Source organism: Palaemon carinicauda, chromosome 18 (assembly GCF_036898095.1).
Source record: "Palaemon carinicauda isolate YSFRI2023 chromosome 18, ASM3689809v2, whole genome shotgun sequence".
NCBI lineage: Eukaryota > Metazoa > Arthropoda > Malacostraca > Decapoda > Palaemonidae > Palaemon > Palaemon carinicauda.
Genome location: NC_090742.1, coordinates 38272263 through 38293089, shown reverse-complemented (window position 1 = coordinate 38293089; position 20827 = coordinate 38272263). Strand labels below are relative to the sequence as shown.

At 37.8% G+C, this 20827-nt stretch overlaps 1 protein-coding gene across 5 annotated transcripts in view; it reads right to left on the bottom strand.

The window, feature by feature from the left end:
• Nucleotides 1–9951: 9951 nt before the first annotated feature.
• LOC137657050 (glutamate receptor ionotropic, kainate 2-like) overlaps nt 9952–20827 on the bottom strand; it is a 229407-nt gene continuing 218531 nt past the window's right edge. For 4 of the 5 annotated variants that reach the window (XM_068391412.1, XM_068391413.1, XM_068391411.1 and 1 more), the window contains one exon: nt 9952–10344. In XM_068391412.1, coding sequence (XP_068247513.1) covers nt 10286–10344 — 59 coding nt within the window. In that variant the 3' untranslated portion in view covers nt 9952–10285. Of the gene's footprint in view, nt 10345–15848; nt 16205–20827 lie in introns of those variants that run through there. The other variant, XM_068391414.1, reaches the window with a different exon arrangement.

The following is a 20827-nucleotide window of genomic DNA, read 5'->3' as shown; positions in this document are numbered from 1 at the left end:
ATGTACCAGTGAAATTAAAGTTGGGGAAATATACACTTTAATTTCTATACATAGCCTACATGGACCATACATCCATCCTACTTGGTATCTTGTGTTGTGCATTTCCGACTGATTATTGGGGCAAACAATTACAGACAATTATGGGGGATCCCAGTGGGGAAAACTGGTTTTTATGGGTGAGGAAATGTCAAACTAATAATTTGCAGCAATAATAAGGGGTCATATATACAAGATTAGCACAAGATAACCACTTGTAAAAATATGGTTCATGTAAGTGGCTGAATACTGGCCAAGCAAGATTATTTAACACCTTTGAGATTTGTAATGGGGTGTACAGAACCTAACCAACCCACCTAACCTAGTAGTTCCCAGGTGAACCCTTTCCTAGGTTACAACAGCTAGCCCGAATCCCCCTTTCCTAGGTCACAACAGCTAACCGAAATCCCCTTTCCTAGGTCACAAGAGCTAACTGAAATACCCTTTCCTAGGTCACAACCACCAGCCGGAATCCCCTTTCCTAGGTCACAACCACCAGCCAGAATCCCCTTTCCTGGGACAACCACCAGCCGGAATCCCCTTTCCTGGGTCAACAACCAGCCGGAATCCCTTTTCCTGGGTCACAACCACCAGCCGGAATCCCCTTTCCTGGGTCACAACCACCAGCCGGAATCCCCTTTCCTGGGTCACAACCACCAGCCGGAATCCCCTTTCCTGGGTCACAACAACCAGCCGGAATCCCCTTTCCTGGGTCACAAAAACCAGCCGGAATCCCCTTTCCTGGGTCACAAAAACCAGCCGGAATCCCCTTTCCTGGGTCACAACACCTAGCCGGAATCCCCTTTCCTGGGTCACAACACCTAGCCGGAATCCCCTTTCCTGGGTTACAACACCTAGCCAAAATCCCCTTCCCTGGGTCACAACAACTAGCCAAAATCCCCTTTCCTAGGTCACAACTAGCCAAAATCCCCTTTCCTAGGTCACAACTAGCCAAAATCCCCTTTCCTAGGTCACAACTAGCCAAAATCCCCTTTCCTAGGTCACAACTAGCCAAAATCCCCTTTCCTAGGTCACAACTAGCCAAAATCCCCTTTCCTAGGTCACAACTAGCCAAAATCCCCTTTCCTAGGTCACAACTGGCCAAAATCCCCTTTCCTAGGTCACAACTGGCCAAAATCCCCTTTCCTAGGTCACAACTGGCCAAAATCCCCTTTCCTAGGTCACAACTGGCCAAAATCCCCTTTCCTAGGTCAAAACTACCCCCCGAAATCCTTTCCTAGGTCACAAAATATATCGAATAATCTTACCTTATGATTGACCAATTTTTTTTTTTTTTTTTTTTTCATCCTTACAAGTTTTGCAGTATAAATTTGCTGATCTTCACTATTGGATCAGAATCGGACCTTTAAGTCAGTTATTTTTTAATTTCATGTGAGTAACAATAGCTTTACACGGAACTGCGAGCATTTCCATCAAACAATTGCCGACAGATGAAAAAATAATTTCTAAATAAATTTTACTTCCGTTAAGTTACCTTCTGAGGACTGCTTATGTGGTGGAGGTTAACTGGTTCAATTCAAACTGAAGTGAACTTGTGAAGGGGAAGGAATAAGGATTAAGAGGATGCAGGCTGCAGGGTTGCTAAATGTGAAGCTAAAACCTGCCAAACAAGCCTTCAAAACTCGCATTTTCAGCCCAGAAATCGCTAGATTTTTCCAAATATCATGAAAACGCAAGGAACCTTCATTTTAATAAAACCATTAGATTTACGTACCCTTTTGACTTCGAAACGGGGCATATATATCCAGAGATCCTTTCGTGTTTAAATGTAATATGCTCTTATTTCACTGACTTTAACCAATCCTTCGACAGGAAAACTTTCCCAGCTTTTCCTGTAGATAGAGTAATTTGGATCCATTTCTATGGAGGGAAACAATTCACAAATGAAATTACAGTGTGTTCCACTAACAACCTATGCTAGGAATGAGACTTTTTCAATCTGATTAAGTGATGCAGATTATAAAATTTCATGAATTATATTAAGTCCCTAAACAGTCTTAAATGGCTGCAATATGAATGAACACTCTTGAAATCCCGCCAGATATACTGCTAGCATCAGCCACGGTTTAAAACCCGCAAATCAAATTTTGATTCCGCCAGAACTATCGGGATTCCCTCCAGTTTGGCAACGCTGGAAGGGTGGGAAAAAATGGCTCTTGTAAAAGACATCCAGGAACTTTGGCATAAATATTTGGGAGCTCTTACTGGTTAAAAAAAGCCAGGTAGTGATTAAGTGATCTTAATACTGCTCGATCTCAGTGCTGCTTTTGATACAGTCGTGCATGAACTGCTCCTAAATGATCTACGGTCCATCGGCGTTGAAGATCAAGCCTTCGAATACCTAAAAGGCTACTTAGTTGGTAAAAATTCCTGTGTCCTACTTGGAAACTTATCATATGCACCCTTAAACAGAGGGGTACCCCAGGGGAGTGTACTTAGCCCAACCTTATTTTGCACCTATACTATTGGTCTATCGAAAATGCTACAAAGGCATGGCGTGAAGTCTAAGCTATTTGCAGATGACAATTTTACTTCTCCATAAATGATATACATGACACTACTGAAACTAAACCGAATCCTTGATAGTGTTAGAAAATGGATGACATTTAAACTAAAATTAAATGAGAACAAGTGTATTCATGGTGGTGGGCAAGACAAAGCGTGAAAAACTTGAGTGATATTCAAATGAACATAATGACTCGGTGCCGATATCTAGTAAAGTTCAAGACCTAGGTGTATTTCTCGACTAACCTGTCTCAATGCCCAAATAAATCTTGTAATAAAAATTGCGGGTTATCGTCTAAGAAATATTGCGTTTATAAAAAAGTACCTGGACGAAAATTCTGTAAAGAAAATTGTGATAGGCTGTTATTACCAGGATTGACTACTGCAACTACAGTACAGTATCTACTACAATTTACCAAAAGTGCAACTTCAATAAATTACAAAACAGAGCAAGACTGATAAAAGGTGTCCCACAGAGAAAGAATCACCTATAATACTGTAATCGATTTACACTGGCTGCCGATTAAAGAGAATTGAATTTAAAATATGTACAATAACCCACCAAGTTATCAGAAACGGGCATCCAAAATACTTAAAAGAACTGCTACACATTGCACAGCCAACAAATCGTGTCGACACCAGAATAGTTAGATTGCTTTAAACTGTTGGAACCTAGATTTATGTCGGGTAAATGTCCAGGAGAAACCCGCACCCGTTTTTCAAGAAAAACGACGAAAAACGACCAGGTTGAAGTTGTACATCGCATAGAAACATGAGGAAATGAATAAAGAAACTAAAGCCTAAAATACATGTCCAAAAAAAGCGTCAATGACGTGTAACCGATACAAAATTTTGATGCATAATTGCCCACACACATTTAAACGTTTTTCCCATCAAAATTCAGTATCGTCAAAAACTTCGACATGGATGCATCAGTGGCCCTAGCACTAGTGTTGGCATTGGACTCTGATAAACCTCCTGGTAAACATCGTAAATGGTCAAAAGACTACACGCATCAAAAATTTGACGACTCGTCAAAATATATCAAACTGATTTAATCAAAATTTTCCTTCAAACCTTTTTCTGACATCAAAACTTCCAACACAAATTTTGCATCAAAATTTTGAAGTTTTTTTTTTAACGTGTATGGGCCCCTTTAGACTATCTTACACACAAAATGTAAGCATAAACCTACTACAATTATGGGGGACCCCAGTGGGAAGCGCGATTTTTGGGAGGGAGGAGGAGAAAAGTAATTTTCGGAGCACTACCGAACCTAATACACCCACCTAACCTAACCTAGGGCCCTGTACCCCTACCTAGGCCTACCGAGGGGGGCTCGGCCCCTCTGCGACCACCCTTAAGGCCACAGTGATTTTTGGGGCCAAACGTGTAAGACGTCATAATGAACTAGTTTGTCTGCGGATTATAGTACTTACAGAGCTCATTTTAGCTAAAAACAAGACAGTCAACAATAAAAATTGTGGGAGGAAGACAAGAGTAGCGCGAATTTGATAGTCTATATTTCGACTTATTGAATTTCACTAAATTATCTCATTCGTATACCACTATTTACAGAGTTCCTACACATTCTAGTAAAAATTCATTGAATATCACTGACATTTTCATGCGGCCCTCTCATCTACTTTAGGCTCCAGAGCTCTTAAATATGCGGCCCCGAGACTATAATAGGCTCCAACGAAACATTCGAATGATTGAAGATATTGAGGCTTTCAAGAGGAAACTGAAGAATTTCACGAGTCTTGACAGTGACGATTTAACAGTAAATGAACAATACGCGTTATGAAAAGTTAAATACTCTGAACGAACAAGGTAAAACGACAAGTTATCCTGTAGAGTGGGGTCCCCCTGCTGTATGGGAACGGAAAAGCAGCCATTAAAGTAAAGCTGACAAAAGTGAATGCAAGCAACGCATGCGCAGTAACTCGACATCCGTCTGATATAAACTATAGAATTAACAGAAAGATACTGAAGTTATGCCCCAGCCCTATTAAACAAAAATACCATATCAGCCCACACTTCTGTTTCTCTTAGCGAATTTCAGTTTCGCTAGTGTTTTAACTTTTATTTACCCAAGGTTGTTTTGAACGATATTGAAGCCTGGCCAAAACCCAGATCTCATTTTTAGCGTAGTTTACCAAATTAACTAAAAACTTAACCTCGACCAGTAAGTATAGAACCCCACAAAATACACAAGGTAACACTCCTAACCGTAGTATGTAATTTAACTACAATTCAACGCAGTTTAAAATAAAGCGCAACAAAATCCATTAGTTTACCTTACAAATAAGTGCTATACCTAAAATACAGTTTAAAATAAGTTAAAATTCCTGTTGCCTTATACAACAAATTAATACTATACCTAAAATACAGTTTAAAATAAGATACAATTCCTGTTGCCTTATACAACAAATTAATGCTATACCTAAAATAGTTTAAGTTAAAATTTCAAGTGTCTTACTATAACCATACTTTAGCCTTGGTCCTCACAAACTGGGCAAAAACTAAACGAAAGTAAAAATAAAAAAAAAAAAATTATAATCCAAATTTTTAAAGCTAGCTAGTTTGAGACGGAAAATCTCAAATCTATGTATCAGCTCTACCTAAGCTATGATGAACGAATTTAAATGATCATTAGAAACACAGGTATTCAACTTTTACTCTACTTTCAACTAGCAGTTGAAAATAAAAATTTTAATTTCCATAACCTCAACTTCACACAAATGGTTGAACTATCACCTTAAAACCGATTATCTCAGCTTAAAATATCTAAGCTATAATTAATTTGTCTACAAAAATGAGGGTCAACTCAAGGCTTTAAATCATTAAGATTAGAAGTGACAAACTAAGTTGTAACTTTACTATAGCCAATTAGTTCAGCTAAATACAAATATTGGTATTATTTAACTTAGAGACATTAATTGCTTAAAACAAAATATAGGTTTTTCTGTTGTATTATGATGTGATTTGAATGATTGAGGTTTATTTCCATCGCAAATGAACACTTATCCTTCCACCACCCCTCCCCCTATAGATAATCTGGGGGAACCTCGGGAAGCGGAGTTTTAGGTGGGGGAGACAAAGTAGGTAAAAACAGGGCAAAATGGAGGAAAAAACCTAAACATGACACTCAAACATAAAAATGGACCGGTATACTGAATTCGAAATACATAAAAACACTGGAAATGGGAAAACACGAGAGCCAAGAATTTTACAAGAGAAAATGGCATACAAATGCACTACATAACCAGTTATTGCACGTAACATTGTAGCTGTGCACAAACCTAACCTTAATTTTCTGACCCAACCTGTCAATATATCTGCACCTGGATGGAATCATGTAAGTTTGTAGATGGCAGTTGTATATTGGCTACTTGTCGAATCAGTGGCCTGAAGAACCTGTCTTCGAATGGCAAAACGTCAAAAGTATCACGCAATTCCAAAAAAAGTTTGTTATTGGCTGAAATCAATGAGTTAAGCCACAAGAGATGAAACAGGTGATTTGAGTGGTTGTCGATAACAAACAAATGAACCAACTCAGGATACTGATAATTGGTGTAGAAGGCAAATATTAAGACGCCATAAAATTACTTACAATAACAGCTGAAGTTGAAAGGTGGAGCCAACAACCAACAAATATTGGTTCTATGCGTACGCATTGAGAAGATAAATTTACCACCTACTAGAATGAGATTTGCGAAGCTACCTAGTAGAATGCGATTTATATAGCTGCCCGTGACAATGAAAAGAATAACATTGGACAAACTTTTTCAGGTGAATTCGCTAACGTTTTTCTTGATTTTTATAAGAACTAGGCATTTGCGACAGATAACATACACAAATACTACAAAACAATTCCTTAACATAGTGAACCAAGTTAAAATACGCTACATTATTAAAGTCCATAAATAAAATACCCAAATATAATTTGTCAACTCTACAAAATTCTAGATTTTTTTTAAAGTAAATAAAGTCAAAACTCCAATTAATCGAAGTTTAAAATATTAAAAGTCACAAAATGAACTGTAAAATACGCAAGTATCAATTGTCAACTCTCAATTAAGCTATAGCGAAAGCTTAAAGCCTACAATAATCCAAATGATAGAAATCCATAAAAAAGGCAATTACTTAAAATTAATAATAAAGCCTCCCAACATCCTAAAGAGCTAAACCAAGTCTACAGAAAAAAAAACGCGACAAAATATGCTATTACGAAAGCACTGAATCTGTTGAAGGTCGACAAAATGTTCACAAAAACTAACAAAACCTCAGACATACCTTCGACGTTTCAACTGCGACGGCCATTAGAGTAAAAGGTTGGTCATATGGACTATACCCTGGAATCCAGCTAGGTCCACAAAACAAGGGTGGAAGAATAAGGAAGTCAGACTCTTAAGTTTTGTTATCCTTGTGATACACGTAGCGCCATCTACTGAATACAATGTTTCGAAATAATTTTCTGTTTCTTTTATTTCTTTACAGAATTTGCCACTTCCATTGAATTATCATTGCTACAAAAGTCATGATAATAAAATGAGAAACTTTGATATGCTAAGAAAACATTACAATGGAATATAAAGGGGAAACATCAAGAATTAAGACATTAAAAATTCACACAATTTTAGTTTGAAAATTGATGGTAATATCAAATTGATTGATTGATTATGAGTTATCTGGCATCCTGACATTAGTAATATCAGTTGATAATCATTATCAATGAGAGAGAGAGAGAGAGAGAGAGAGAGAGAGAGAGAGAGAGAGAGAGAGAGAGAGAGAGAGAGAGAGAGAGAGAGAGAGAGAGAGAGTATACAACCGATAAAAACCGAGTAAAATTACAAAAATGATTTGTTATACCATCTATCCGTTTAAGGCACATTACACTGTCCTAATATTAATTTCTACTACGATTCGTGAAACTGGTGAACGACATTGCTCCAAACACTCGTGTTTTAGTAATACTTCCATTTTCTTTTCAAGTCTAGGGAAACCTTTAACAGAAAACCTAGGTTTTAGATGGAGGACAACAAAACCAGGTAATTCGCACCTATAGTGATCATGAAGATGCTAAATATTTAACCAGGAACAACAGTGTTTTGCTGTATGCTTAAAGAGACGTGTTAAACTCTACCTATATTCGGAGGTTCTCATGCTACATACGTGCATCTTTGTATGCCAGGGAGCTTTGTTTAAATTGCTTCCCCCTCTCTATAATCACTTGGTATATAAAGCTAGCGTGAAATATAAGGCCACACCTTTCATCATCAAAGGGGCATGTCTCTTTCTCATAACTCACAGAATTGGTAGGCTATAGTTGAATGATTGCCGTAAGGTTGCAGGTCATTGGTTGCGTCTTGTCCCCTTTTCTTTCTTTTTTCCATTAATTACTTTACTTACTTTGAAGACCCCTTTTCTGCTCCTGCTCCACATTAAAAGAGAAAAAAAAATACTTCGGCCAAAAAAAAAAAAAAAATAATTACCGTGCTTGAATGGGTTACGCTGTGTAACTTTCGAGAAAGTAAAGGAAACCCTTCACCCAATGAATCCATAACGTAACTGAAACGTCTGTGTTAAAAGTATCCATAAGTAAAAGATGTCAATTAATGCATAATTTTTTTTTTATTCTAAACTATTAATGACATACGCAGTAGAAAAAAAAAACACACGCTAAGTGAAAGCAAGTAATTGCAGCATTATCCCGCTTATCTTATTTTGGCACAGAAAAAAGAACACAGAACAACATATTTCACAGAGCGAAAATTACAACTAAATGTAGACCAGAAATATGGTGATTAATATTGCACTTTTCGTTATTGTCTTTCTTAACCCTTGTCATTCTCTAATTTACCAGCCTTAGGCCTAATCAATTCCTTTTACGTTGTCTGAATGAGGTCTTCCTCTGATTTGGGAGCTTCCAACAACATGAAAATGAAAATTCAACGTCCGCTGATACAGAACAATTTGACACTCTCCTCTCTTATTCTTAATTAGGCCTGCCTACCTAGTCTCACTTTAGTTCCAACGGATAACGGTTTCTGTGTTTAGATTATGTCACCCCCGCTGCTACCTGCTTTAGACAAAGTAATCGTTTCGTGACTTATAATCTTTTGACCTCTCTTTAGAAGCCTGCATTTACCAGTCATGCTAATTGGCCAACATATTTAGTTAATAATTTCTGTTTTACTCACCTTTTTTTTTTCAGTAGGATGTTATCCTCTTGAAAGGAATGACTGTCTTCTGTGATGGATATTCTCAGTAAGACTCTTCACAGCTTTTTTGAACACCCGACGACAAATAGTAATCATTTTCACGTACACATGTTTAAACTTTATAATACATTTTCTCACAATTACTCTCACTTGAAAGCTCTTATCAAGAGGATATTATGAAAAAAAAATGTAATTAAATTGTGTACATATGTCCTTTTATTGATAAACATTGTTCCCATGGTACAAAAGTTTTCCCGTTTTATAAGGAAATTTATAGTGAATATCTGTGGTTACAAAGTGGATTACAAAATCTCATACATATTAAGCCTAAGTGAGCACCCAAATTTGATTTTTTATTATAAAGAGTTGTATACGAGAGCAGAGTAATGATTATAGTAGATGATCCGTCGAGGATACTGGTGTTAATGTCCAGGTGAAAGTATGGGAAGACACATGCAAGATTTTAGCTTTTGACATGAAATTCAAACACCCTTTTCTAATGGTTTACGTGCGAAAGATTACAATAACATTCTAAATTCTAAACAGAAATGTTAGAAACAGAAAAAAAAACAAGAAAATTATTTGTAGCAATGTTACGTTTACTCACTCTCCTTTACATCCTACTGCAATTCTTCTTCTTCTTTGTACACAGTAAAGAGGTAATGAACAGCATTAGGAAGGGGCTACAGAAAACAATAGTACACTGTAATACACGTTAATCTGTTCAATTGATCTACTATATTTCTAGTAAGGCTAAAGACCAAATATCTCTTAGCTGTGCAAAAGAAAAAATGAAAATGAAAAAGCATTAAGAAAAGAGAGTTACGTGGTCTTGAAGTAGAAAAAGCAAATAAATTATGAAAGACTGCCTGTGATGAGAGAGAGAGAGAGAGAGAGAGAGAGAGAGAGAGAGAGAGAGAGAGAGAGAGAGAGAGAGAGAGAGAGAGAGAGAGAGAGAGAGAGATTAAAAAGACGACTATGAAGTAGTATGTACATGGGATTAGTAACTATATCCCTTTGCAAATAGGATAAAAGTTGAATTCACTCATATAATGTACACGCACCTTATATATATATATATATATATATATATATATATATATATATATATATATATATATATATATATATATATATATATATATATATATAATGTGTCTGTGTGTGCTTGTATGGATCAGTGTTCATATATGTTTTCATACATTTAGATAAAATATATAGCATATATTTACGATGATATGTATACATATATTTTCATATTCATTTATAATGCATTAACAAATATTTACGCTTATATGAACTAAAGGGTGCCTTGAAATGTCTGTAAAACATTCCGAAAACACAACGAACAATAAAAATGATGATAATAACAATAATATCTATTTATGTAAGTATGAAAGGCGAATGTTATTAAACATTATCCTTTTTTTAGGAACACGTATAAAAACGGAAGTGATTTAAGAACACCCGTGGGCGTGAGGGTTCCTTTGTTTCATCTAAGGGCGTGCAAATTGCTGCATCATTTCCTTGGGCACCCGAAGCTCGACCTCCATGACTGCCGAGATGAGAAAGAAAGAAAATAAAATTGTTAGAGAGTGGAAGTTGAATAAAGCAGTTTTCCTAAATAAGAATATGTATTAATTATATATTTATTTGCTTGCATTGTATTGTGCTTGGTTAAGAAATAAAGTAGAACTTATTTATGCCCTTTTGAAATTTAGGTTTAACGACGTCTGATATAAAAGCAAAGAGAAATTTAGATTTTTTTTTTACCCTGAAGAATTATGTTTTCATATAAATATCTGAAGTTTATGTCTCATCGAAACCAATGGGCCACAATATCAAATTACTGACTGATCTCCCAGACTGTTTTTACTTATTCTGGATAACTGCCGTATTCAACTATTAGATAAGAACTTAATCTAATTTGCCTTTTCCCCAGTCTACACTCAGCTGTGAAATAATACTGAAAAATATCAAAGTAAAAGATTAAGAATTGAAAGAAACTAATTCAATATTGAAAAGGCATAGATAAATCCTAGTTTTGTGCGAGATACCTTTCTTGAAGGGGATATTTTAAACTGAAAAGGACTTAATTCTAGATTAAATTATTTATAATTCAGCACAGTAAATCTTAAGAAAATAACAGGAAGAACTGCATAACTATTCTGTGTACTTTCTTTTCATTTATTATTTTATATAATAAACCATTTAGATTAATAATATGCAAACTAGATTTGGAATAAAACAGAATTGTGCTAAATTGTATAAATCAAGTAGATATTCTTTAAAAAAGATCTTTTGAAATAAAATAATATGGTTTTAATTTTATCCTAATTGACATTCTGCATATTCATTGATGGCTTTTCATACATAACCCAATTATGGCCAGGGTATTGCCCTTGAAAAAACCCATTAAGTATATCAATATATCTTACTGAAGTTCCCAGCGTTGTTATTCTTCGCATTTAAATGAGGAAAGTAGCATAAATAAAATGCTCTTCTTTTCCTTCTTATTTGTCTTCGTTTTGACTTTGGTCACACTTTCTTTGTGGTCAGCTGCTCAAGTCTTCTCTTCTGTCTTCTTAAATCACCGTCTTGGGCTTCATTAGTCTTTTTTTTCTATTCCTCTCATAAGTTTTAAAAGTTAGCATGCAATTCATGAACGGTCTTATTTAGAATAAAAAAAAAAATCAACCCATATCAATACAGTGAAAATTCAACATGCGAACCGTCCTATATTTGGCATGTGAAGAATATGTATATTCGTAATGTTGGTGGTAATGAATTTTGGGAACGTTTTCTATGAATGATTCGATAACTTATTTTTTATTCATTCCTTATTATGAATGAAATTTTTTTCTTTTCCTCTGTTATAATTGTTAATTTCACATTCTTTAATTAATTTGGTCTTTTTTAATATTTCTTCACATCGTCAAAGATGTATTATATACATAATTTTGAAGTCTTCAAAATCACCATAGTTGTTCATGCTTAACAAATTTCAGCTCCTTGTAAGGCTGTTACATCCATTCTGTAGGACGGCGAAATATCAATTGTCGTAAAGTAGGGAAAACAAAACGTAATGTTCACTCTCTTTAGCCATTGTTGCACGAGTTAGACGAAAATTAGAGTTATCGATATTTACACTGGATCTTCTTGAGTTATCTAATACACCAATTACTCTCTCTATGGTTCTAATCCCTTTAGCTAATCCAAAAACTTATTCCTATCTTTGATAGAGGAACAGATCATACATACATTTAGCAACAAAATGTAGAACAACGCTGCATCGTGTAATACAATTGACCCTACAGAATTGATACAAATCATGTTTTCCTTAAGCATATTTTATACATTAAAAAATTATATATAGTCCTTTTACAAAGAAAACTGAGTCTAATTGTTTTCTTGCAAATAATAATTGTTAATACAACAGTTTACTTTCATTCATATAACCCGCAGAGTAGTTCTCTAGGTCATGCAATGTCACTGAAATTCGACTTTATTAATATTTACTCCCTATTGAAATACCATGTGAATAGGGTCCAAGCAAAGTTTTTTTTTTCTTTCTTTTATGAATCATGGAAAAGTCAACAATTTATTTATTGTAAGTCCTCTGAGGATGAATAGTATTTTTTACACCACATTATGTAAAGTAAAATCCCATGTTCTTTTTTTTTTTGTGCATCCAGAAGGTTGTCATTGTGATAGCATATAACCCTACGCTGTCGTTACGTTAAGGTGCGGAACAGCCAAATTGTGCAGCATTTACCTTTAATATGTTAAGTCAAGACGAGAAGCAGCGTTTTCAACATTGCATGTCTATTTACTAATATTTGGCATCATTAGGCTCCCTTCACACGAGCGGATTGATACCCCGCAGCTTTGTCCACAAAGAGGAGAATTCAACGAAGATCAGTGAGGTCCTTTGCAAGTTGTCCACTAAAACTAGCTGCGTGCACTGCTAATCTGCGCGGTTCCAGTGTAGAGGTTATAGAAATTACGAGGCCGCTCGGGGAAAATCTTCTTGTGTGAAGACATGCCCCCTAACGAGTGGAAATATTTCCGTAAGGAAAAAATCCGCTCTTGTGGTGGTCGTAAATTAGGGTGGTGGATTCAAGTACATCTGAATCTTGGGTACCTACAATCATTTCTGTTTTTCATAAGTGTGTCAAGTAGTGTTTAAATTTCTTTGTATGTGTTTCGTTCATTAAATTAAGGGTGTCATGGGATTTAACCGTCTCATCTTTATTCTGAGAGTTGTTTTTACGTCTAGTTTACTTCTTAGATTCTATTAATTTACTTTGGATTAATTTGATAGAAATACTTCGTTTACTTGTCTATTATTTGCATTAGTTCTCGTCATTTTTTCCACATTCATTGTCTATTTTGACTCCTCATTAAAGAGTCAGAAATCAATCAATTATATTCTATGCTCATTTTGTTCTTGTGACACTTCTACGATATTACTGTCACTTAAAGTATTGCATGCACTCAACACTGCTACATTTGATACATATTTTACATGCAATAACGCAACTTATCCTTAGTTACCTGTTCCCTTACCATCCGCTATTGAATTTTGGGAAGTCCCACAAACTGGGACTTTCTGAGACTCCAAAGTTGGTGTTTTTGTATTTTCAGATACCATGTTACATTTCCTTTCATCCGAGAAAGCAGAGGGTTGGCAGGTCAACACCTCTTTTCATAAGGCCTTAAACTCTTACTTCCACGAAAGTAAGGACCAGATATCATTTCTGTTACATGGATATGATAGCTAAAAAATAACTTACCTGAGTGTTGCTTTCATACTGCCTTATTTTAGCCTGTGATGGAATTCTATTAGGTAATTTATCTTTAATTTTTATAATCCATGTCCCAAATTATAGATTAAATGCTTCTTGTTTAAAATATAGACATATTAGTTTGATCTAATTTAGTAATAAGTCGTAATGACCACTCATATGGCGGACTAGCATATAACTGGTTAAAATATTCGAATATCAATAACAGTTATAAAAAAACGTTACTTTTCCCTTCTTTGTTTCGTTATTTATAAAACATCAACTTGTTAGACTTCAACTCATCAGACTTCTGTAATCACCAGACCTCAGCTTATCAAACATCAAATTATGGGCGTTCAACTTGCCATTCCTCAACTTCTCATATTTCAGGTTATCAATAGACTTCAACTAATCAGACTACAACTAATTGGACTTCAACTTATCAGACTTCAACTTGACAGACCTCAAATAATCAAACTTAAGAGATTCACATATGAGATTTCCAACGATCAGACTTAAAATGATCTAATTTAAACTTATCAGATCTCAACTGATCCAGCCTCAACTTGTCAGACCTCCATCCTACCCTTAGCGAATGTGATCTAATCTCAACTGATCAGACCTCTACTATCCAAACCTATTGATCAAAACTCAATTTATCAGACCTACTGATCAGACATCAACTGATCAGACTTCAACTGATCTAACCTCGATTATCAGTCCTCATATGATCTAATCTCAACTGATCAGAATTCTGTAACCCACAACTACATTATTATGATGATTTTATGGTAGACTACCTATTGAGGAAGTGATTCGTTATTGGATAAATGGCTTTAAAATGAATTCCGAGAGTACAATGCCATTTGGTAATTAATAAAGACCATATGGAATTAATGCTGGTTGCTGGTTACCTTGATAATGTTCAAGCGTAGCTATAATAATATGGTCTTTGTCATTCATCAGACTTTGTTGCCTCGCAGAAGGGCAGACACTTGTTTTTCTCGAAAACAAATATATAAATAAAGACTCATAGAACTGTGGGTGGGGGTGAAGGTTTAATTGTTGATTTGTTTATTCATAGACTTGGTATCACGACAACATTGGCCTTTGACGACAAAATTCAATGTTTGTTAAAAATTGAGAATAAAATCATTGATAAAAGACTTATTTGATAAATTTTTACGCTAGGTCATATAACCATCACCAGAGTCAGTCATATGTAAACGTAAAAAGGTAAAGAATGAGAGAGAGAGAGAGAGAGAGAGAGAGAGAGAGAGAGAGAGAGAGAGAGAGAGAGAGAGAGAGAGATGCCCATTCTTTAGAAAAAAAATGATCATGTAAAAACGAATTAAACTTCCGAAATACTGTACAATATACAGTACATTTTTCGAATTTGAAAGACATCAAACTGGACACATTTACGAGAATAAACTTAATTAAAAAAGGTAATTTGTTTATAGTCTCTAATAATCGTAACAATCCCATTAGAATGTTAAAACTTAACTAATGACCGTGTAGGCTTTCATATAAGCAGGATTCTCATATATTTGTTCAGACATGGTGAGGGTATGTTCGTTGGCTTTTCTAGGGAGCCATATTTTTCGAATGGGAAATTTACAAATTTTTATTGACCTCAAATCATATATATAAAAATGATAAAGTGAAGGGAATAAGATGTAAAACGAAAAAAAAAAAAAAAAGAAAACCCGAATCATACAACAGCTTAGAAAACTATAACAATTTATCTTCGTCATTTTTTTTAAATATCCAAATTTGACACAATAAGATAAAAAGCACTTCCCATATACGTTAATTTCTTTAATTATGATAATCTATCGAAACTTTTAATACTGCTAAATATTTAAAAATTATAATTTTCTGAAAGATTTAAATGACAATCAGCACCTTTGTGTAACGTGCAGTCATTAATATAAATATTGTTTTTGTTTTATTTCAAATCCATCAAAAATGCATACAGTATTTGACACTGCCAAAACAAAGACGAGTCAGGACTTAACACGAGTAACACATGACAGAGATCTATATACATACAATATGTGTACAGTATGCATATCCATAATCATGCACCATGCATGTCGTGTGAGTTTCCGAGCGTTTATGTGTAGCCTATATACACGGACTCGCATGTAATTTGTGTATGCATATAGTGTCTGTGACTCCTAGCACTACTCGTGAGCAGGTTCAGACAAATTTTTAAGTGCATAATACACAACATAGAAGGTGAAATAAAGAACACATTCTGGTGGCTACTTACTTGAAAACTAATTAAATTTTTAGTTAAAATACAGATTCTTCAAATGCACACAATGCAAAAGACTTTTGTCTTGATTTTAATAACTGCTAAACCACTATTCAAGTCAAAACTACACGTGTCAATATTTCGTTACTCTATTTTGCAGGATAGAGATGTGAGAGCCCAACCATATCATGATAATAAAAGCTACGTGGGTCAGTGGTATAACTAAAAAAAAAGATCATGAACTTTACGTATAATCTTTGAGAGTAAAGATCATACTATTCAACACACCTCTGAGGTCATTTATTTGAAATATTTCTTAACTTAAGGCCTTGCAGGCGTGGGGTAAGATGTAGACGGCATATTATCTGTAAAGAACAGGTGGATTATGAAGTCAGGACTGTCTCTTTCTGAGATTCATTTGCCTTCCTAATGATCATTTTGAATCGATAATTCTCAATTCACATTACAAATTTATAAATCCGAGGTGTACCATGAAAGTCTGGAATAAATGGGTATTGCCTATTCCATTAGACAGGAATATTTTTTAGATGTTTGTGTTAGCCTTCTACGCGTGTTTTTTAAGATGTTCTACGAATGCTTTGATGGCAGAAGATTTTCTGTTTTGTACTACGAGTAATTCTAGGATACAAATTTTCCTTTTTTTCTGGCAATATAACTCTCAACCGTTATTCTATCATAACTCGCTCACACGTGTGTTTTCTGTGCTTTGTTAACCTATTTTGCCCCTATCTAGTTCTAAAATCCTTGTTCGCTCTAAGGAACGCATGTTTGTTATCTACATAAAAAGTCTCGCTGTCTTGTCTTTAAAATGTACAAAATATTCATATAAAATACCGATAAAACAATATGCAAAGAAACCAAAATGCCTTTTACTGTGGGTGGGATAGAAGCTTCATTTGGTAAAATTTAAGTTGAAATGACAAATTTGGAAATAATTTGTATTTTTCCTAACGATACAAACCTTAGCTATTTATAGGGGTATTTTTCGGCGAAGCTGAAAGGACAAGCCATTGGAATTTAGCAACGGTTAACTACCCATCCCGCTAGTTAGCGCTGGGGGGGGGGGGGGGGGGAAGCTAGCTACCCCTCTCGCCCACACACCTGTGATTGTGCTTCACTTTGCTTGGAGGTAGGACTTCGACGGGGGACAGGGTTGGCGGGCATGTATGTATAAATAGCTAGGTTTGTATCGTTAGGAAAAATACAAATTACTTCCAAATTTGTCATTTGTTCCATAACTGGAATATAAACCAACACTTTATAGGGGTGACTCGCCCATTGGGAGGGTGGCCGTCCCTGCCAATCTGGCTCTTTGGCCTTACTCGGGGTACTCCCTATTGTGTAGGTAAGTGCACAAATAAGGAGTCCCTAACACCTCGCTAAACCTGCTAAGCATGGTCTGCAGCATATGCAAGCTGTGTGTGATGAGATACTAGCAATGTGACTGTCAAAGTAAAAGTTATTCCGAGTCTTGCAAGAAATAACCGAGGAGATCGAGACATTCCCAATACCACATCGCCAGGGTAGTGGGACGTAACAGTATTGGGACAATACTAGGTTACACAAGGGAGCAATGGCTTACTTGTAGAGGTTTGACATCAGGATGCTGATTTCCCCAAGAGAGGAGAGGATGAAGAAAGGAAAAGAGCTACACATTCCCTTTCATTTACTCAGACAAAACCTCAGGTAACCAATACCCTCAAGCATCAGCTACTTGTCCAATAAGGAGCTTGAAGTACTAAACCAGCTGTTGTGCAGCCACCACAGGACCAATAGAAAACGTATCAAGGTTTCTGTGTGTCACGTCTTGCAGGTAGAGGGTGGTGAACGTAGGTTGGCATTTCCACACGCCCACTTGCAATACCTGCGTCACAGAGTAGTTCTTTTTGAAGGCCAGAGACGTAGTTATGCCCCTGATATTGTGGGCTCTGGGACGACATGCTGGAGAAGGATCGGGATTCAGGGCAAGGTCAATGGCCCTGCAAATCCATGCGGAGATTGTGTTCTTCGTGACCCTCTTCTTGTTCCTGCCCACGCTGATGAAGAGTGAGGGCACTCTGGGCTGAGCTGCTGATGTTCTCTTGAGGTAGCGCTTCAAACATCTTACTGGGCATAGTAATAGATGATTTGAGGTGCCAGCTACAGAGCGGAGACTCGTTATCCGGAAGGAATCAAATTTAGGATCCGAAATCCCCAGATTCTGAGTCTTGGCAACAAACTTAGGGACAAAGTTGAAGCCCACCTCTCCCCATCCCCTTGAATGGGCAACGTCATACAAAAGACCAAGAAGTTCACTAACTCATTTGGCTGCGGCCAAGGCGAACAGGAATACCGTCTTCCAAGTTAGAAGGCAATCTGTTGCCTGTTGTATTGGTTCGTACGGGGATCCTTTTAGGGACCAAAAAACTCGAGCCACGTTCCATGGGGGAGATCTCACCTCTGACTGAGGACAGGTAAGGTCGTGTGAGGAGGGAAGTTCTAGCGATGAAGAAATGCCTATTCCTTTCAGTTTAAAGGCGAGGCTCAAGGTTGAGCAATAGCCTTTAACAGCTGAAACAGACAGATGCATTTCTTCCCTCAATACATGAGGAATTCCTCTATTGCTGTAATATTAGTATTGAGTGGATTGAGACCCCCTCCATGGTACCAACCACAGAAGACATTCCACTTCACCTGGTAGAGTGAAGCTGATGACTTTCGCAGCCATCCAGATATCCTCTTCGCCACTTGTTACGAAAAACCTCTCTGAGTGAGGAGATGCTGGATAGTCTCCAGGCGTGAACGCGTAGCGAAGCTACTGCCTTGTGGTAAAAGTTGACATTTGGTTTTCTGAGTAGATTATGTCATGGAGGAAGTTCTCTTGGCAGCTCCATAGGAGCAGCAGAAGGTCTGGGAACCATTCTACGTGATGCCATAGCAGAGCTAGGAGGGTCATCAAAAGATTGACCGATGTTCTGGTCTTGGAACGTAACCTTCCCATCGGACAGAATGGAGGGAATGCATAAACGTCGATGTTGTTCAACCGTTGTTGGAATACATCTTGCCAGAGAGCCTTGGGGTCTGGGACTGAAGTTCAGGGCCATTGTAAACAGATCCACATTTGGCAAACACCACAAAGTTAGGACTTTTTTGGCTACTAGATGATACAAAGACCATTCGGAACCCACTATCTGCGACGTTCTGCTCAGATTGTCAGCAAGCACATTCCTCTTGCCGGGAATGAAGCAAGCTGATAGTCAGACCAAGTGGACTTCCACCCATCTCAGTATCTCTGCCACTAGATGGGATAGGGGCTGCGATAAAGTACCTCCCAGCTTTTTTTTTATTTATGTAAGACACTACCGGGGTGACGTCGCTTATCACCACCACCACCGAGTGACCCGTCAGGAACTGGTGGAACTCTTGAAGGGCCAGATATACAGACTTCATCTCTAGGAGATTTAAGTGAAGGTACTTTTCGGACTCTGACCAAAGACCTGATGCTGTGTGGTGCAGCACATGGCCCCCCACTTTTTTTGGGTGGGAGGACGAGAAGATTGGCACCCTTCAGCAGATTCTTGTCTGCCAGCCACCATCTGAGGTCCGTCCTTTCCTTTGGTCCCATAGGGATCAGAATGTCCGGGGAATTGAAGGCCTGATTCCAATTGGACTCCAGGAGCCACTGGAGAGATCTAATCCTGGGGCGGCCATTGGGGACTAGATGGGCCAAGGACGATAAGTGTCCGAGAAGACATACCCACTTTTGGGCTGTGAGATCTTCTCCTCTGAGAATGGGTCTTGTCACCCTCCTTAGCCTCGCTATCATGTAGTCTGATGGAAAGGCTCGTGTAGTTTGGTGTCTAATATCATTCCCAGGTATACCAGTCTTTGAGTGGGGAGTAGGAATGACTTCTCGAGGTTTACCATGATCCCCAATCTTGGCAAAGCCTCTGAGGTTTGTCTCAGCGCTAAAGAAGGGTTGCCACCGAGTCTGCATAGGATCGGCTAATCGTCCAGGTAATGAAGGAAACAGAAGCCCAGCTTGTGTGCCCAGGACGACACCAGGGTAAACACTCTTGTGAAAACCTGAGGTGCTTTGGAAAGGCCGAAGCACAACACCCTGAACTGGTATATTTTGCTGTTGATGTTGAATCTTAGACTCTTCCTATACAACGGATGGACTGGGATCTGGAAGTATGTGTCCAACATGGTCTGGACTTCAGCACGGAGGGCCTGCCCATTTGCTGATCCCATCGCAAAGGAGATCACAAGTACTGTACTGGATTCTTGGTCAGTGGAAGGAGAAATGAGATGAACGGGACGCTATACCCTGAACGAATCACGGATACTGTCCAAGGATCGGCCCGAACTGCATCCACCTCAACCAGCAGCTTTATAGGTATCCCCCCCACTGGTGGACAATCAGAGGGGATTGCCTAAGGAAAGGGCTTTTTAGGCACCACCTCTTCTTTCGCTGCCATCTTCTCTCTGGAGGGGCTGGAGGTCTGTAGGGCCGTGATGTCAAGGCTTTGTGAAGGAGGGAGTCCTGGTTGGACTTCCTCCTTTCCTCCTCCTGAACTTTATGGTACCTCCTCTGGTTGACACCCGAAGGTGGGAGAAATTTGGCAAACGAGCTTGACCAGTATGACACAGAGTAGTCTGCAAGCTGAGAGGCGATCTTACGTAGAGCAGTCCTCAACCCCTGGGACCAGGGCAAAGCTGCACTGGACTTCGGAGGCTTTTGGGTGTCGAAGACACAGTCTGGAACCGTGTCTTTGCCTTCTCGCGGGACCCTCTTTGGGTCTGATAAGCTGTTGAGGACTCTCATGATGGTCACAATCGGCTAAAAGGCATATTCTGACTCCCTCTGGTCACCATCTGAAGCTAGGCTGGCAACGATATCGTCGTCATCCACTGCCGAGGTCTCACCTAGGGAAGGGTCACGGTCATCAACGGGAAGGCTGACTCGGCTGCTGACGCCCTCCCAG